General features: G+C 39.0%; 1 protein-coding gene across 7 annotated transcripts in view; it reads left to right on the forward strand.

Moving 5' to 3' along the window:
- The window catches only part of LOC124254967 (cAMP-dependent protein kinase catalytic subunit beta), a 107,733-nt gene that overhangs the window by 74,715 nt on the left and 14,318 nt on the right, over positions 1-18,700 (forward strand). For 4 of the 7 annotated variants that reach the window (XM_046688812.1, XM_046688806.1, XM_046688809.1 and 1 more), the window contains exons 4-6: positions 1,328-1,426; positions 10,648-10,730; positions 18,196-18,322. In XM_046688812.1, coding sequence (XP_046544768.1) covers positions 1,328-1,426; positions 10,648-10,730; positions 18,196-18,322 — 309 coding nt within the window. Of the gene's footprint in view, positions 1-1,327; positions 1,427-10,647; positions 10,731-17,575; positions 17,703-17,883; positions 18,011-18,195; positions 18,323-18,700 lie in introns of all 7 variants that reach the window. The other 3 variants (XM_046688807.1, XM_046688811.1, XM_046688808.1) reach the window with 2 other exon arrangements.

An 18,700-nucleotide genomic window follows, 5' to 3' on the forward strand; every position in this document is an offset into this window, starting at 1 on the left:
ACTTTGAAAATTTCAGCATGTTAACCTGCATGTTAAGCCTGTCAGCAAGACACCACAAGAACCATTCACTGGATTTTCTTCATATTTGACACCAAGCTTTATCTAGGGAAGGCGCAGAACCCTGTTGATTTTGGTGACCTTCACTTAATTTTCAGGGTCACGACCTGCATGTTAAGATTGTCAGCAAGATACCTGAAGAACAGTTCACTGGATTTTCTTCATAGACTTTCAAGACATCTATTGAATGTTTTTTATAAGCAATTTCTTTATTGCTATTTTTGCATATTTCATTCACCATGACATTCATGTCGAGGTGAAAGCGAGTCTTGGAAATATTTTGTGTCCTTGAACAGCTACAGAGCAAAATCACTTTCATTACTTTTTAAGTTTGACTTGATAATTTGCGGCATGGGATGATGTCACCATAGTGACAATGATTGTGTTTATTAACAAGTGCTGATGTACCAATGTGAGCATTGAAATATCAGTTTTCCATTTTAATTTTAACAATATTGAAAAACAGTCCTCTCAGTGAGACACCTGAAATTGCTCAAGAGGGCGAATCTGCTTTATCACTATCACTGAGGCAACATTCATATTTATAAAACTCATACTACCCTTAAACAGCTTGTTGATTGACAATAGCATTTTGATCAAAAGTTTTGGCAGTCAATATTGCTGCAATGAATACACAATGAGACACAACAATGTTTCACAAATGTTTAAGGTAACTATAAATATTTATTTATTTACTAATACTTTTTAAGTTGATAAATTTTATATGTATTTGTTTACGTTGAAACATTTCATCAATATTTGGGGTTTTTTAGTAAGGCAAAAATGTAACACATAGTAACAATGCTGCCTTTAGCCTAATGACAGTACTTTAAGGGACCATGGCAAACTGAATCAAGTTATGCCACTGTATGGCTTGTATGTATTTCATTTTGCCATCTCAAGTGGATAAAAATCAGACTAGTTCTGTAAATATTCCATTCTATTGACCACAAATAACGAATTGAATTCATGAAGGAAGGTGTTTTGACTCACTGAAAACATGAGTGAATCAAAACAGGACTAGCAGACAAGTGATCTGAAAAATGGGGCAAATGAAAATTTCATCCAGGCTTTATCTATGAAAAATGTAAAAATATGTTACAATTTCTCCAATAAGCAGCCTTACTTGGTGCTGAAGGAGTCACACCAACTGACATTTAGCTCACTCTGAATGTACCTGGTCAGCTATTTTTGATGAGATACTGTGTTATTTGTCAATGCTATAATAACTATCATTAAATCTATGATGACTGTTCATTTTCATTTGCAGGTTGTCAAATTAAAACAAGTGGAGCACACATTAAATGAGAAGAAAATATTGAATGCCATAGATTTTCCATTTCTTGTCAAATTAGAGTATTCTTTTAAGGTAAGTTCTTTATTACACTTTACAACACTTTTATCAATACTCTTTTTTTAAGATTTGTCTATGTATGTTTAATATTGTAAGTTAGTCCATGAAATTAGGGCTACTCTTACATAATTGATTGGCATGCCCATTGTTATCGAAACACACAGATGTGGCAGATAACAGATGTGACAGACAAATCACCACTGAGTGTTGTCGAGATGTTTCCCGTGTGTCATTTAATGGCAATATTCTATGGGAAGTCTGGGATTTAGTTGTTACTGACTATGACTTGAAGTTCCCATCCTACACAAGTCACTACAGGTCTATGTTCAGTGACTTGACAGGTATATTTTTTGTCATTATCAAGTTATCTAGTTGTTATGCAGTACAACTTAAAGTTCCACTGCTCCATATGTATGAACAACCGTACAGATACTCAACCATGAAGCATAGGTTCTCCTGTAAAAGTGTGGTTGGGTCATGTGAGTACAGGATCAGTGAAAGGGCAAAGTGAAATCCTGCAGCACTTATTCCCAGTACCAAAAGCTGAAGATCCTGCCACCATCTCTGAGAAAATAATTGCTGTGTGTTTAGTTAGCATTTATGTATACAGTCATCCCTTGCAATAGTGCCGTTTGCAAATGCTTCAGTTTTGGTTAAATGGGGGAGGGGGATCTGTGGCTCCCATAAAAAAAAGTTCACCAACAATCACACATCTTCACGTCATCATGAATAGCATATCAACAAATCCACTGGTGAGTTCAGGTTAATCATGTTGTGAACTAGCGAAATTCAGTGCAAATCGCAATCTTAAGAATCTGTATCGAAATGTTGCACTCACCACTAAAAGAAGTTGTTATTCATAAAGTTTATATATATTTTACTTCCCAACTTCTAAAATGCCACTCAAAGAAGATTTAGAAACATTTGGAGTTTTCTTGATTAATCACACGAACAGCGGAACATCATACAAACTTATAAAAGACATGCCATCAGCCGAGTACTTACAGTGTTTGCTGTAATGCAACACACAACGTTATAGCGCGAGTAAACACTGCCATTAGAAAACGTATGATGTCAGAAAACTCATACTAAAACAAGAGTCATCAGGAGATGACATATCCCCTTGGCCCCCACATATTTGAAAGAACAAATCATCTGACAGTTACTTAAAGTCCAACTTGATTTTTATACATCCAAATCGTTTCCATGGAAATCATGAATAATAAAAATGACAAAAATCTGTAAACAGCAAATGGCACCAGTTCAAGATCTGTTTGATATGTCTGCCAAAAGTCCTGTAGAAAGATATTGAAAGGTTTTCAAGTTGTGCTCCGGAAACGAAACACACCCCTCCCTTTTGAGACTAAGTAAATGCCAAAAATCCTGCAAATATCAAAAGGCACCTCCTTTTCTCTTTCCCTCGCTCTCCCCCTTTTCTTTTCACTATGCATGTGGAGTTGTTTGTTTACTACACTGTTGCCATGATCGTTTCTGTTCATCCAATCAGTGATGTAACATTGAGATTGTTTTTGTTTATAATTATATAAACCAAAAGTTACTATTTTTTAGAAAATGGGAAACTTCTGTGTTTTCTCTTCACCAAAGAACAAAAATATTGATCAAATTATAAAAAATAATTTCATTATGAAGAAAATATTAGACTGGGTACCGCCTGACGTAATGTGCCTAAAGTTAACAAGATTATATATTTAGAAATCTGAGAATGAATGCATTCCATGCATAATTCAAATGACACGTACCGGTAAATCCGACTTGTTGAATAATTATTGCAAGTTTTGTTCGGGGATGTCATTATGCTGCTCTCCTGTCGAATGAGTTCAACAGTAGCATTGAGAGGATTAAGATATAAATTATTCTAATAAAGGAATGGAAATTCTTTGAAGTTATATTTTCAGATCATTTTTAACTGAATCACCATTAGATTGGAGCAAAACGTGTGCACAGCTGATAGCTATTTCTGGCTTAGTTAAATAACAGATAGCATAACAGAAATGACAATTGAATTATCATGTCTAGTGATGTTTGTTTTTAAGTTTCCTATATTTTTCCTTATCCTGACTCATGATCTTTCGCTTATCTCCCTTTCCTCTTCGAATGGTAGTGGAACACTTGAATCCCTTGAAGTTCCCGAAGCGGACGTATAAATACACTCACCCACGAGTTACCTCCCTTTGCCCTTTCCCGCGCAAACCAGTCATGTGACGTGCCTTATTTGTCACTCTCTCCCTTTTCGCCCAAGCGGATGGTTGGGCGAGCACTGGAGTCCCGTATACGGCATTAGATCCTTTTATATTTAGATCCTATTCTTCAAAATTATGATGTATATGGATTTGACTATAATTACTTATGTAGTATTTGTAAAAATTAATTACAATTGAGTTGTGTTTTCATTGTTATGTAACTTTGTTTACATTTCATGAAATCTTGCAGTGTTTGCAGGTTATCCGTGGCTGATCCTCACCCCCATTGTCCTTCATGCATAAATCCATGTTCCTCCAGCTTGCGCTGTACTCATTGTATTGATTTATCTAATCTACAATTTAATCAATATTTGTCTTATAATTATAGACGTGCCATGGATCAGGTGAGAAAGTCATCTCAAGTCACGATTGATAAAACTGCAGATCAGCCTCCAAACCGTATGTTGTTTGCTACTGCCGATGTTCATAATACTGGTGCTATGTTTAGTACGTTACAGGGCCAGTCTGCTGGTAAGGGGGTCAAGAAGAGATCGTCTACATCTCAGTCGACGCCATCTCAGACTAAGAAAAAGATGTCATCCTCTTCTACTGCGCAGAAGAAGTCTACGGTTACCAGATCAGAGGGCAAAGCTAGACGTTTTTGACGAAACCCCAATACTTCTACCTGAAGTATCTATGAGATCAGCGACTCAGTCGACCTCTACTACTACGAGATCGTCCTCTACTACAGTCACAGCAGGACAGCTGTTCGACATACTACCTCTTACTTCTCGGATTGAAGTTGAGGCACATAACCCATCAGTGTTCACGAACGCTTCTACACCGCAGCAGCCTCAACCTATGCAGAGATGATGGCCATGATGGAATGTAGATTCCAGGAGGAATCGAAGGCTAGGAAAAGCCTCTCATCTACCGACACCATGCGCAAACCCACAGGCCTGCGCGAATCTACTCCCTATTAGATCTACACCTCAAGGCTACGTTCGCGAAGGTCCCCACAGTCGGACGACTCTGTCATCTTGGAGGATAGAAGAGATGACGCACATACTCTTCAATCTACGTTCGCGAACCTTCAGCGTTCGCGAACATCGAAGGATCCTGCTCCCTAGCCGCTCTAGGTCGAGACCTTTATCTCGCACAGACGTTCGCATAGGGAGGAATCCTCAGATACAGGTTCGCGAAGAGAGGATGAGGGTTCGAGAAGGGAAACAGGTTCGCAGACATAGCTCTCATAATCAGGAGACTTCGGACTTGCATACGGACTTCGTCTTCCCAGACTCAGAAATTACAGCATGGATTGCTAACAGGTTGAACTTGGAGTCTCCTTCTAAGGATAAAGATGAAGTCTACACTTATATAATGCGTAACGATGACTTTGACTCCGTTACAATCCCTCCGATTGAACCTTTATCCAAGGTACATTCTAACCTACGCACAGCTTTGAGAAGCCTACAGACATCTACAAGGTTCGAGAACTCTCAGATCTACAGGCAGATAACAGCAACTTAGACATCTACAGGGTTCGCGAACCCTACGGTTAACGAACTCTTACATCAACAGGCAGGATGTTGACGTCGACTGTATTACCATACGGCTGAATTAACGAAGCAATGATGAAAACGGATGAGGTCTTATACCGGGTAGCAGATGGCCTGCGGATATTGTCGTTCACTCACTCTCTCCAACCCAACAGAGACGTACTGCATATACGCTGATGACTTCGACTACAATATGATATCACTTATGAAGCCGATATCTCAAGTACTGGAGAACCTTAAGACGACCTTTGGAAAGGGCTTAAGGTTAACATCGCCTTCAAGTATACTTGAACGGACGTATAGATGATTGTATTAACACCCATCACTCAGCTTGGGGATTAGGAATTATATCCTATCAACTAGATCCATACAGCCATACGTCTCGACAGCCACCTTCGTCATGCTCGGAATAAGTGATTCATATCACTAAACAAGATTTACACTTGGAGCAACCCTTAGTCAGGAGACTTATATGAGCGGCGTAGGATTACACGCGCTCTTACTCACAGATTTTATGGAGGCCAACTGGCTACAACACTGGTGACGTCATGCTTGAAGCTGATTGGTCCACGTCAGACAACGCCTCCCACTGACAGAGCAGGCTCCAGCATGTTTTCTCATTGTAAACAAACCCGTGGTACGGGGGGGAATACTTCATCGGCAGCCTTGGAAACAGTATACAACTACGGCCTGTTATCATCATTGAAATCTAATAGATGTCTAGCCTTGACAGCAGGATAAACTATGTTTATTTTGGAAGTTGTCGCTGATAGAGTACCTGTCCCCTGCGATGCTACACGGGAGCCAGCCTTGCTATAAATAGACAAAGCTTTAATGTCAACACAGATCGCCTGCGTATTTAAGGGGAAGAATGATGTATCATCAATACAATCAGAGGTTAGCACTTCCAATGGAACGTCCTATCGTTTGGAATATCATAGGCTCAATGATTATTCATACGAATAACCAAGCCTATCGGCACCTATTCACAACATCGAGATCTACTCAGTGCCGGTTATCCGGAGGACGGCATACAGGTTCTTCAAAGTGCCAATCAACTCAGAGAGCAGATGAACTTCTCAATTAATTTGCTTACGCAACTAGGATGGCTAGTGAACCTGATGGAAATTGGAGTTAGAATCAATCAAGATCTTCAATTGCTGGGAATAAGAATTATCACAATACAGGATTGAATTGTGATCCCAGAAGATAATTGGGTCAAGATATAAGCCATGATTCAACAAGCAGTCATCTCTCCGTTAACAGTACGAACATGGCAAGTGCTACTCGGTCTGTTAACCTCGGCGCAGGACTTGATGCGCACAGGAAGGTTACAACTAAGACCGCTGCAATGATTCCTGATAAAACATTTAGACATCGTCAACCCTATCTTGCTGCCGGAAAACCTCAGGAGACATCTACTGTGGTGGACACACAGGTCGGACGTTTGCGAAGGGACCTATTACAAGAGCCGGCCTTCAACACGATGCAAGGATGGGTGCGCATCTCAACGATGAAGTGGCGTCGGGAAAGTGATCCAAAATAGAACAGAAACTGCACATCAATCTGCTAGAGATGAAAGCAGTTATCAACGCCTTACAACTATGGTCGAGCTTGCTGAACAACAAAATGTTGATGATACAAACGGACAACTCTACAGTAGCATTCTCCATAAACCGACAAGGAACCACAAGATCTCCAAGCCTATTGCAGCTCACATTCCAGTTGTTCCAGATAACACAGGAAGCAAACGTCTGGATAAAGGAGTGTAACATACCCGGAGCCAAGAACGTACTGGCAGACGCTGTCTCAAGACCACTACACCCGTCACCTACGGAATGGATGCTCCATCCAGAAGCGTTTCGGAACATAAGGGAGATAGGATCCCTTGCATAGACCTGTTTGCCACGAGGTTCAACATACAACTAGACACGTTTGTCTCACCAGTTCCAGATCCTCAAGCTTGGGCAACAGATGCACTGAGCATGTCGTGGGAAGGAGTAAACGGCTACGCTTTTCCACCCCCGATACTACTGCCAAAAGTACTGTTCAAGACTCGGACGCTACAACTGACTTTGGTCGCGCCCTACTGACCAGCGAGAGCATGGTTCCCAGACCTAATAGAAGATCTCGGAAACCCAGTAATCAAATTACCAGATTGGCCGAACCTACTAATACATCCGCACACCAAGCAAGTCCACGGAAACCCAACAGTGTTCCAGTTCAGTTACACGAGTGGACCGTATCAAAACATGCTTGAAGAAAAGAGCATACTCCGCCAGTGCAGCCAAAGCAGTAACGCTAGCGTTACGCAGATCGACTCGTAACCTATATGATGACAAATGGCTGAAGTTTGAGACTTATGCAAGGCGGAAAGACTTCACAGCAATGATAGCCACTCATCCTCAAGTGGCGGAATATCTGTGTCATCTTAGACAGACCAGACATCTGAAGGGTTCGACACTATCTACATACAGTAGAACACGGATATAACGAACACGGATATAGCGTACAAACGGATATAGCGAACAAATTTAAAAGTCCCGTCAACAGTCCTTTATAATATCATTAAAATTATACGCGAATAACGAACTCGTGAGTAGCGAATTAACGGCTATAGCGAACTGATTTACTAACCCCAAGCCCAACTAACGACGTGATTAGCGAACTCACTCAGTGTCAGCTCAGTGTCAGCTCAGCCACTTAGCGGTATACGTCAACCTTGTTGGCGGCGAATCAACATTGTTCGATGGTCATTAACGTGTTTAACATTAATGTCGGTGAATGATAAATTCAGAATTTTAATGTTATGTCAATGTACATGTACAAGAATAAATATGTGTAGCCTCAGCCTATACGTGTCTCTACATCTCTACAATCCAAGATGGCGGTCAAATGTGAATAACGAACACCGGATATAGCGAACTAAATTTCGTGGTCCCTTGGAGTTCGTTATATCCGTGTTCTACTGTACCTCGCTGCAATCAGTACAGTGATTACTATGTAAATAGGCATCAAGTTGACGAAAGTACCAGAATTACTTGCTCTGCTGAGATCTTTTAAGCTGGAGGACCAGCAAAGGAATTCAGAGTTCCAGCCTGGGATCTAAATGTAATTCTGCGTCATCTTACCAGTGATGCCTACGAACCACTAGATTAGATTACACTCGAGCTGCTAACACAGAAGACACTGTTCCTGCTTGCATTAGCCACAGCAGCTCGCATATCGGAGATACATGCACTGGACGTTGGTCGAACCACATTTGACAGAGGGCAACATAATGCAGTTCATCTAGGAATTAGATGGGACTTTATTGCCAAGAACCAGCTACCTGGTCAACCAGATAGACAGTTCCACGTACCAGCGCTGTTTACAATCCTCGGTCCACAGGATATAGAGGACTTATCCTTGTGTCCGGTCAGAGCCTTGAAGATATACCTTCAAAAGACTGAGACAAGGAGACAAAACTTCAAGCACCTGTTCATCCCATTTTCAACAGAGACTTCAGCAGAAGTCTCAAGAACGACCATATCGTTCTGGATGAGAGCCGTTATATTGAGAGCCTATAAAATAAAGCTGCAGGACTAGAACCTCCTAGAGCCTCCAACCCACACGAAGTCAGAGCATTGGTGTCAACACGGAAATTGCTCTATACCAACAATTATGGAGAGCTGCTTTTGGAAGTCAGACACGGTGTTTGCCAACCACTACCTCCGAGACATAGCCACTGAAGACGTCTCAGGCATTCACCAATTTGGGCCTCTCGTTGTAGCACAGCAACTAACAGTTCCTCAAAGGCGCTGAGTTGGAAAATCTCACCCTTTATCACGCTGACTTGTTGATAACTTTTACTAAGGAAAAGTACTAGTTTGAAAGTCCATGTGCACAGTTTAAGACAGGCTAGCATGAGTGATTAAAGATCCTCTACGGGTAAAGATCTTACATGTACGTGAAGGGGTCGCAACTCATTTATGATAAAGATCTTATCGTAATCTATGGGTTGTTATGAGATATCTAGTAATAAGAAGATATTAGTTTATCTGTAGCCACAGAGGTTCATCAAAGGCGCTGAGTCGGAAAATTTCACCCTTTATCAAGTTGACTTGTTGATAACTTTTACTAAGGAAAAGTATTAGTTTGAAAGTCCATGCGCACAGTCTAAGACAGGCTAGCATGAGTGATTAAAGATCCTGTACAGGTAAAGATTTTAACTGTACATGAAGGGGTCGCAACTCATTTATGATAAAGATCTTATCATAATCTATAGGTTGTTATAAGATATCTAGTAATAGGAAGATACTAGTTTATCTATAGCCACATGAATCAACATGATTCAACTTGTCTGAGATTGAAGTAAGACAAGAAAGTGGTCCCCCCAAGTAACGGAAATTGGAAGAATAGGATCACAGAAATGCCGTTTCGCAGTTCCCATGGGGGGGGATACAGGACGTATCTAAGGACAGCTGTTGAATCCAGTGGCTTGACCCACCACCTATCCGTCGGATTCTATAAGCAAAAGATCATGAGTCAGGATAAGGATAAATATGTAATTTTTTAAGTAAAACTGATATTTTATACTTATCCTGACTCATGACGAAGAAACCCTCCCAACCTCCCCGTTGAAGACACTTGAGATTTCACAGCAGATCCAAGTGCATGGGCAGAAAATCAGGAGAGTGACAAGTAAGGCACGTCACATGACTGGTTTGCGCGGGAAAGGGCAAAGGGAGGTAACTCGTGGGTGAGTATATTTATACGTCCGCTTCGGGAACTTCAAGGGATTCAAGTGTTCCACTACCATTCGAAGAGGAAAGGGAGATAAGGGAAAGATCATGAGTCAGGATAAGTATAAAATATCAATTTTACTTAAAAAAATTACATTTTCATTTACAAATTTACATTGTTTAGTACTTCCAGTGACAGTAAAGAACCTATAATCTTTGCAGTAATAACAAATTTCCGATCTAACCCTCCCCAAATTAGCCGACTATTATGACTGTCAACATGATTGTACACTTGGTCCGGTCTAGTAAAGTCATATTTGGTGGTCGCGCAATTTGGAAGAAAAACTGGTTCTTGAAAATACGCTTGTCACAGGAAATGTTCTACCGGAAGTAAGCTGAGCTCCATCTCACATATCGCATGTTGGTGCGTGCAAAGGGAGTCAGGAACCAGCTTAGCACCTGAAGTAGCACCTCACGAGACTAACAGGCCCTGTAGCAGTTACGCTGTGCACATGGAAAATATGATTTTACTTGACCATTGGTCATGTATAACGCAGATGCTGGGGGGTCATCCATGGACCCCAAGATCCGTGGTTATGGCAAGGGATGACTGTATTTAGAAAATAATGTTTTTGGTATACTTATCCAATACTAGTTTTTCAGGAGTTGTGTCCAGATATCTATTGTTATGTCATAAATATTCAAATTTATGTAATTGTCTTTATTTACTGAAGCCTTGTCTCCTGTTGCAGGACAACACTAACCTGTACATGGTATTGGAATTTGTCTCTGGTGGAGAGATGTTTTCACATTTAAGAAGGATAGGAAGATTCAGGTACATAATTCATTGCATGTTGTCGGTCCAGTGAAATCTGATACTTTCTCATTTCCTATGATGCAACTTTAATCCTAAATAAGAATTAATCAACACTTTGCTCTTTCCCCCAAAGACCTATATTTGGTGTTCCTGGCATTGTTATTGCTGGTACATGTATATTGCTAAAGGCTGCACAAAATCATACTCACATGCTTCCTTAGGTGTTTTAAATAGTATGGACCCTTTTTGAATCCTTTGAATTTTTTAGTACAACAGTTAGATTAAATATTTCATACACTTGATGGATGACATTTTGCAGACTGGAAAACAGTTGACACTTTTCCAGTATGGAGACGTTAATTGGTAGATGAAAAAGGGTTAAGGTCTAGAAAATTCATATACAGTATATCACTGTCTATAAACCAACACCATGTATAAGGTTTCCCCCGTAAACCTTTAAAATCAATGCTTAGTTATACAACCCATCTATATCCCATCAAAAGTTTAGACTCACTAGTGTAAATGTAGCCACTTTCTTCAGTCAACTGTTCTAAACAAGATTTTGAAAAATATTCCATACTGTTTAAAGGTACTGTTTAAACATGAAGTTATGTATTGTAAAACAAATTTGTAATGTTTAAAAGATTATTGTTATGAGGTCTATAAATGATGAAACTCAGTCAAAATTGGCAAATTCTTAACATAACTTTACACCCAAACGCAGCTGTTCATATGTACAATATTTGTGCATGCTTTTCAGCAGTTCATGCATGATCCTCATGCAATTCATCTGAATAAGGTTTGCAGTTGGTTCCCCTAAGTTAGTGGAGAAATTCATCTTTGATGTAACCATATATATGTGCATAAATATAGTGAGTGCTTTAAGTGAGGCTAAACTTTTGACGGGTAGTATGTATAGCAGACCTGAATGAAGCCCATCGCCAGCACATGCGCAAATCCCTATGTTTGCAATAAAAACATGTTTGTCTTTCCTACATTTTTATACAATACATGGTCACATAGAATTCCATCACACTGTGCCAGTTTGTGTCTTGACACAGTACAATGCCCAATTTGTTACCATAAGAAGAAAAAATCTGTTCATTTTGAAGTACCAACCTAACTCAGATGAGCCTGTTTCCTGTATTTAGTTGTCAATTTTCTATGTTATAGTTTACTAGGATTAGCTTTGTTTAACAGTGATCATGCTTATTCAACTGTCTCAGTTACATGCCTTCTCCGAAGTTTGCTTATAGATGGAAAAACAGTCAATTGATTTCAGGTTTATCGGTTAGATATCATGTGTTAGGTAACATCATCAATTGCAAAAATGTCATTTTATTATTGGTTACATTGTTTTCTACTTTTTGATTTATTTCAATACATCTGTGTGATTGGATATGTATTTATTGAAACAACTGAAATGCAGTGATGACTTGAATGAAATGTACCAAATTGTATCAGATAATTTGAGATAATCCGACTCTCTATTGGCAGAGAATGATGTCAGCTGCCTTGGCCATCGTGATTGAGGCAGAGCTCATTTGAAGTTTTTATTTGCAGAAAATGTATAGCATGAACATGGATACAAAGGCAGTTTATGTAACAAAATAGTTCTCAGTTATTTCAGACAAAATGGAAAGTCTTTCTGTCGACCAAACTTGGATGCCAGTTGACATTACCAGTGGAACCAGGAAGTGACAATGGAAAATCTTCTACCTTATGCAACTCACCTTTCATTCTCTCTCTGTCTTCAAAGGTGCAAAGTCGTCGTCCAAGAGAATTCAATGTGTTGAATGGGATTGAGGTCAGGTGATCTCGATGGTGGCTCATGACATCAGTAACCACATTTTGCAGGAAATTTAGCCATCTGCAGGTGCAATTTTGCCCTGCGTAGATGTTCACTACAGTTTACCTGTGTCAGAATCGGCCCAACAAAAGAATGTCAGGCACAAAGATGGGCAGCATTCAAGTAGTTTTGTAGTGTCTGGACAGTTAGGCGACCAGTGCATTACTGGATGACGTTAGGGTCGTAAAATGATAGTGCAAATGTTATAGCCAAATTTCATTGTCCTCCCCCCGCCGTGATATTGCTGGAATATTGCTAAAAGCGGCGTAAAACTAAACTCAGTCAGTCATTGTCCTCCATATCTGACATCACACATGACCTTCCTGACCTGGGGCTATCAGATGTCATACCTGTTTGATGCGCACAGGTCCTCAGATTTTGAAATATCTGTCTACTGCATCTCATGGCATGTGCAACAACCACAATAGACTGGCTGGCCCAGAACATGAGAATTGCTCGTTCACGTTCCAATATTTGTAAGGAGTGGCATGAGGATTGTTAACATGTTTTCTCTAATCACCAGTCAATTCTGCACATGTAATGATGGTGAGGCTCATGAGATTGTGATTACAATCGGGTTTCCACAAAAGCGTGTGCTACATACACCCGCTTGGGCGGATACGTCAGATTATCCCTTATTACCTACCTTGTACTTCCCATTTTCAATATAATTCATTTTTCCATGTGTGAAGTTTCTTTTTCTTTTTCTTTCTTTTTTTTATGGTTATGAAAAACTCACCTAATATTTGTGATACTTGTGTCCACCATTATCGTCAAGTACAGCCTGGCTCCTCATGAGATTATGAATCACATGTTCGGCATTGTTAGCCACTTGGTCTTTTGTGCCTCGGCAGCTTGATCAGGTTCAGAATGACCCCAGTGTGTGCTATGATTTGACTGGTCCCATGTTTTCAAACTTGGCAATTCACACAGCGAGAGGAGGACCTGCAAATTGTGGTTGGTTATAATTGCTACATTCTGTATGCAGCCTGGCATTGTTGTGTTGAAATATGACCTTATGGTTCACAATGAAGAATTCATGGCAATAGCTTTGAGCCTTTTTCTGTGCACTGGAATCAAGTTTGTTCTACATGTTTTGGAGCTTCCCCCAACATTGTGCTTTCATAATGTAGAGGACTGTTGAAGCCATACTCATCATGATCTCACTGTTGATTATGATGCAATTACCAGGGGTTTTTTTTGCCTGAGAAGCGTACTCTTAACAGCATGGGCTCTACTTATGGTATCAACCATTGGTTTAAAGGTATACTACTGGCAGTTTCATTAAACAACAAACACACTATGTTCAGATCAAAAGACAGCATTTCACCTCTAGACCTATCCAGAATATTGAAGTTGAGTGATGGCGAATAATGAATCAAGTTCATGAGGGGATTCAGTTCAATTCTCCATATATGTAAGTGAATTAGAACAGCTCTAGCACCTGATGCCTGTCGTTGCTGAAGATCTGAATTCTTCTCTCTTGTTTTTTTAACTAGATTTTAAATATCAATTGACATATTATGTTCGTAAAGCCAATACTTGCAACATTGAATTTATTTTATTATACCCCCGCTATGAAGTAACGGGGGTATATAGCATTCATTATGTCCGTCCGTCCGCCCGTCCCGAAACTTTGTCCGGAGCATATCTCTTAAAGTTTACATGCTAGGTTCACCAAACTTCACACACATGTTAATCATTACCCATTGATGTGCCTTTTGCTATTTTAAAGTTTTTTCAGAATTTTGTTTTTTTCGCTATATCCATGGAAACACAACTTAGGCTGTGACTATGAGGATGTCATCTTGTCCGGAGCAGATCTTCCAAACTATACATGCTAGCTTCATCAAACTTGGTACACGTATCAAGCATGATCCCTAGATGTGCCTTTTGGGGGGTAGATCCAGATATGAATTGTATTTTTTGCTGTTTCCATGGAAACATGACTTAGTGCCCAACGTGTTCGATTATTTTGTCCGGAGCATATCTCTTAAAGTTTACATGCTAGTTCATGCTAGGTACATGCAAAATGTATTTGATGGTTACCTGACCACGGCATATCATCGAAACTATACATGCTAGGTTCACCAAACTTAATACACAAGTTAATCATGACCCACAAATATGCCATGTGCTAAATATAGCAATCTTCATCTACGTCCACTTCATTGTGTGCAACATGAGACAGTCAAGTTCAATTGTATGTCAGGTTTCCACGGAAAACACACAAAAATCTAGTTTCCATAAATTAATACTGTAATCAGTACATTCCAAAACTATTATCTAACATGTATATAAAGTTTAGTAGAGTCAAAGAGAAAGTCTTGTGAGCTGCTGATCCTTGTCACATTATATATATCAATATCAGTCATTTCCATGTCCCAAAGTGGGAAGCGGGGGTATTTGAGCTTTGCTCACTTCTACACTTGTTTGACTTAAAGGAGATGTATGGAATTTAAGCTTCTTAAAATAGGTTCAGTAGTCATACAAAGGACATATTTACACATCTGCCTGTGTTAAGGATAACGACCAAATTGAAGAAAGATCCCTGCAGATCCCTGCCTACCAAGAATGATTTGCCTACCATTAATCTGAATGCCTTCTGTCTGTAATACATGTATGTGGTAGTCAGTGAGAAAACAATGATACCAGTTTCAAATACCAGTTGTCATGCATTCTTTTGTATTGATATGTGACCTCATATTACATCTTGAAGCGCTAAATGTATTTTAATGAAATGATGAAACCCTTTAACTGATAGTGCTCAAATATACTACTGTGATAAACGAAAGTCAGATCCCTGCTAATTCACTAGTAGTTTCATGAGTTGTCTAAACACAAGTACAACATTTCACAATGCTGCTGCAAAGCAGTCTTTCATCTTTATCCAATCTATGAGTATTCCATAGGACAGACAGCAAATAACCCATGCTATTGCACAGAACAGTAGATGAGACCCAGTACATTTTACCAGAAAAATAGTTTTGCCGTTTAGGCCGAAAATATCTAGAATCACTGCTGTTGTTCACCATAAATATTTACAAAGGAATCTACTAACTATATGTACTGAACATGCTGACATCATCATATTTTGTTGTTATCCCTTTTTCACAGAAGTTTTGTTAGGTTATACATGAGTAGTAGTAAGGATACCTTAATTATCCCAACTCTTTTCATATCTGCATTGTCATTGATGATAGAAAACCGAAGCCATCGCTTTACCAGCTAATAGAGCAGACATTGTCTTCTTTGTCAGAGACATTAGGTGTTTCCACTGCTTGTTTGGTATCTAGTCGATGGTGATAAATGGAAGACACATCACTGGTTACAAATAACACAGCCTGCTAAGACTTGCTGTGCCCAGTTTTTCCCAGAATGTCCTGAAATCTCATCATGATTGAAACCGACTGTTTTGGCTCAGACTAGTCAGAGATAGCATGCAGCATGTCTTCCTAAACCAGGATCATCTTTGATGCTCTCTTAAGCACTCTGGGACTCCTTTTGCCTTGTTCTTAATGATGGCAAAAGAAGGAGCATCATCCGACTAAAGCTTATACCATGTCACCATAGATCGCTGTTGGAGTTGCCTTGTCGGTTGGAGATACTTGATGACGGTACATCAGCCAATTTTGTCTATTTTCATCAACAGACAATTCAAGTCACTTTCTGTTATTTAGAGGGTGTACCATATGGTGTGCGTGTGTCGGCTCACTTCACTGCAAGTCATTTGAGCCAATGTTATGGTGCGTTTTCTGTCAGAATACTCAGATATCTGTCCAGTTTGTCCCTCTTCTGCTTTTTTAAGCTCGCTTAACAGTAACATCCCATGAATACTCCTAGCTGTGGTTGGTCTCTTTTAACTGCTCATAGAATTCCATGTATTTGCATGGTAATTATATTGCAGTTATATTACAGTCATATAATACACTTTGGGGTAAATTTCTATTTACTGTTTTTCATCCAGCTCCAACCCATGGCAACCTTTGACTTTCACATACCCTTACAAAGGCAAACCAATTTGAGAAATCTATTTAAGGACAGTACATGTACAGTTGTTTTCAAAATGAAGTGAAATTTGTTTTTAGTATTCTTCTATTTTGAGTTATTACTTGTTCTTTGTATATAAAGTACACTGCCTCATGCCAAGTCTTGGGGTCTTCTTTTGTGTGAAACTTTGTCTAGTCTCAGGTGAGCTGCAGAAACTCCACCTTATATTTTTATGTTTATGTTCGTAACAATGAAGCTACTTGACTACATGACTGCTTCAGCACTGCAGAGGTAAAAACGACTTTATGGAGTGTCTAGTCAGGCTTGTTTTGTTTTTTTCTGCATGTAATACAAACTCTTTGTAATTTGTTACTATTCCTCAGAAAGGATATATTCATAGTTTCTCAAAAAGATACTGGCGCATTTCTTGTTCTTTTTGTACAGCATTTTGATATTCAGCATTAGGAAATGTCACAGTAACTAGTAGTCATATTTGGAGATGATAGTTGTAATTATTATGATACATATCCACAAATATCTTTTACAAAATCAGAATAGCCACATTAAGATATGTCAGTCATGTCATTTTTAATTCTGTTGTTTATTCTGTGATTTATGAATACTTAAATGACAATGGAATTACAAGAGACATGTCATTTTCATTGTTTTATTTTCATGTCTCCTCAATTTTTTCCTTCTTGTAAGTTGGTGTAAGAGTAACTTTAAATGAAAGAGATATCTGTTTTTCACACATTATAATTAGTAACTAACCTTTTTGTACTTTCTGATTATTTCATTGCAGGTTTGGGAGACAACGTTCATATGTACATTTTGCCAATTGTTATCATTTATTGATTTTGTTGCACATTTGTTTCTGCTATATTCAATAATTTCAATTTTTTTCCAGGCATTGTAATCTTGAGCTGTTGATCTTTTTATTTCAGTATGCATAAAGAGAAATTCAAATCAAAACAAGCTTGTTCTTTTTTGTAATGAATTTTGTTTGTTTTTCTTTATTGATCAGTGAGCAACATGCCAGATTCTACTCATCACAAATTGTGCTGACGTTTGAGTATCTACATTCCCTTGACATTATATACAGGGATCTTAAGCCTGAAAATATCCTCATTGACACTAATGGCTTTGTCAAAGTAAGTTGGCTCTCACAAAGCCACCTAACTGGATGTAGTTGAGAATGTTCCGTAGTCTACTGTTACTATTAACACATTATACATTCCTTTCGTATTTTTTCCCCTTTTTTTCCAATTTTTTAAATTTGGTTGGTCTTTAGTTTTATTTTTCCTGTAACCCTCTGCTTTTGCTTTGCTTCAGTGAACCCCACTCCCGGTTTTACGCCGCTCAAATTGTTTTGGCTTTTGAATACCTTCACTACCTGGATCTAGTGTACCGAGATCTCAAACCAGAAAATATGCTAATTGATCCACAAGGTTATATCAAAGTAAGTTTACTGTGCTGGACATGCTATCTACCATCAGGGCTGACAGATTGTGTGGTACAGTCCTGCTGTTATTGTGTCCACGCCAACATGTTTTTTGACAATGTGTTTTACTTTCTTACCCGTTGTTACAGTCAACTTGTCTTTCAGTTACTTTGAACCATTGTTTTTGTACTTCTCTTTGACAGTGAGCCGCATTCCCGATTTTATGCTGCACAAATTGTGTTGGTGCTGGAATACTTGCACCATTTGGATATTATGTACCGAGATTTAAAACCTGAGAATTTACTGGTTGATTCTTCAGGCTACTTACAGGTATGGCGAGGTGTCTTCAGCTCAAATGATTGCTCTGTCTCTACCACATATATATATTTCCAATATTCTGTATGCCTTGGGTAATTTAGGTTCGCACATGCTTCTGTGACCTTGTGGTGATGGGGCTTTAGTTAAAGAACCTGCCATCCAAATTCTTTGAGATTATGACAGTGCGACAGTTAAGAAATAGTATCTATGTCTTGAAAGCACAATTAATGCAAATACATACAAACTACACATATGTACCCCAGCATTATAATCATGGTATTAGGTAGACAAAGTATGGAAGTAAATGAAACTATCTTCATGGAGCACTAAACAATCTGGTGACAAGAGGACATATGTATTGAGGCAATAATCATCTGTGTTAAGGATAAA

The sequence above is a fragment of the Haliotis rubra genome, unplaced genomic scaffold, assembly GCF_003918875.1.
Source record: "Haliotis rubra isolate DU_JTF1 unplaced genomic scaffold, ASM391887v1 Scf589, whole genome shotgun sequence".
In the NCBI taxonomy this organism is placed as follows: domain Eukaryota; kingdom Metazoa; phylum Mollusca; class Gastropoda; order Lepetellida; family Haliotidae; genus Haliotis; species Haliotis rubra.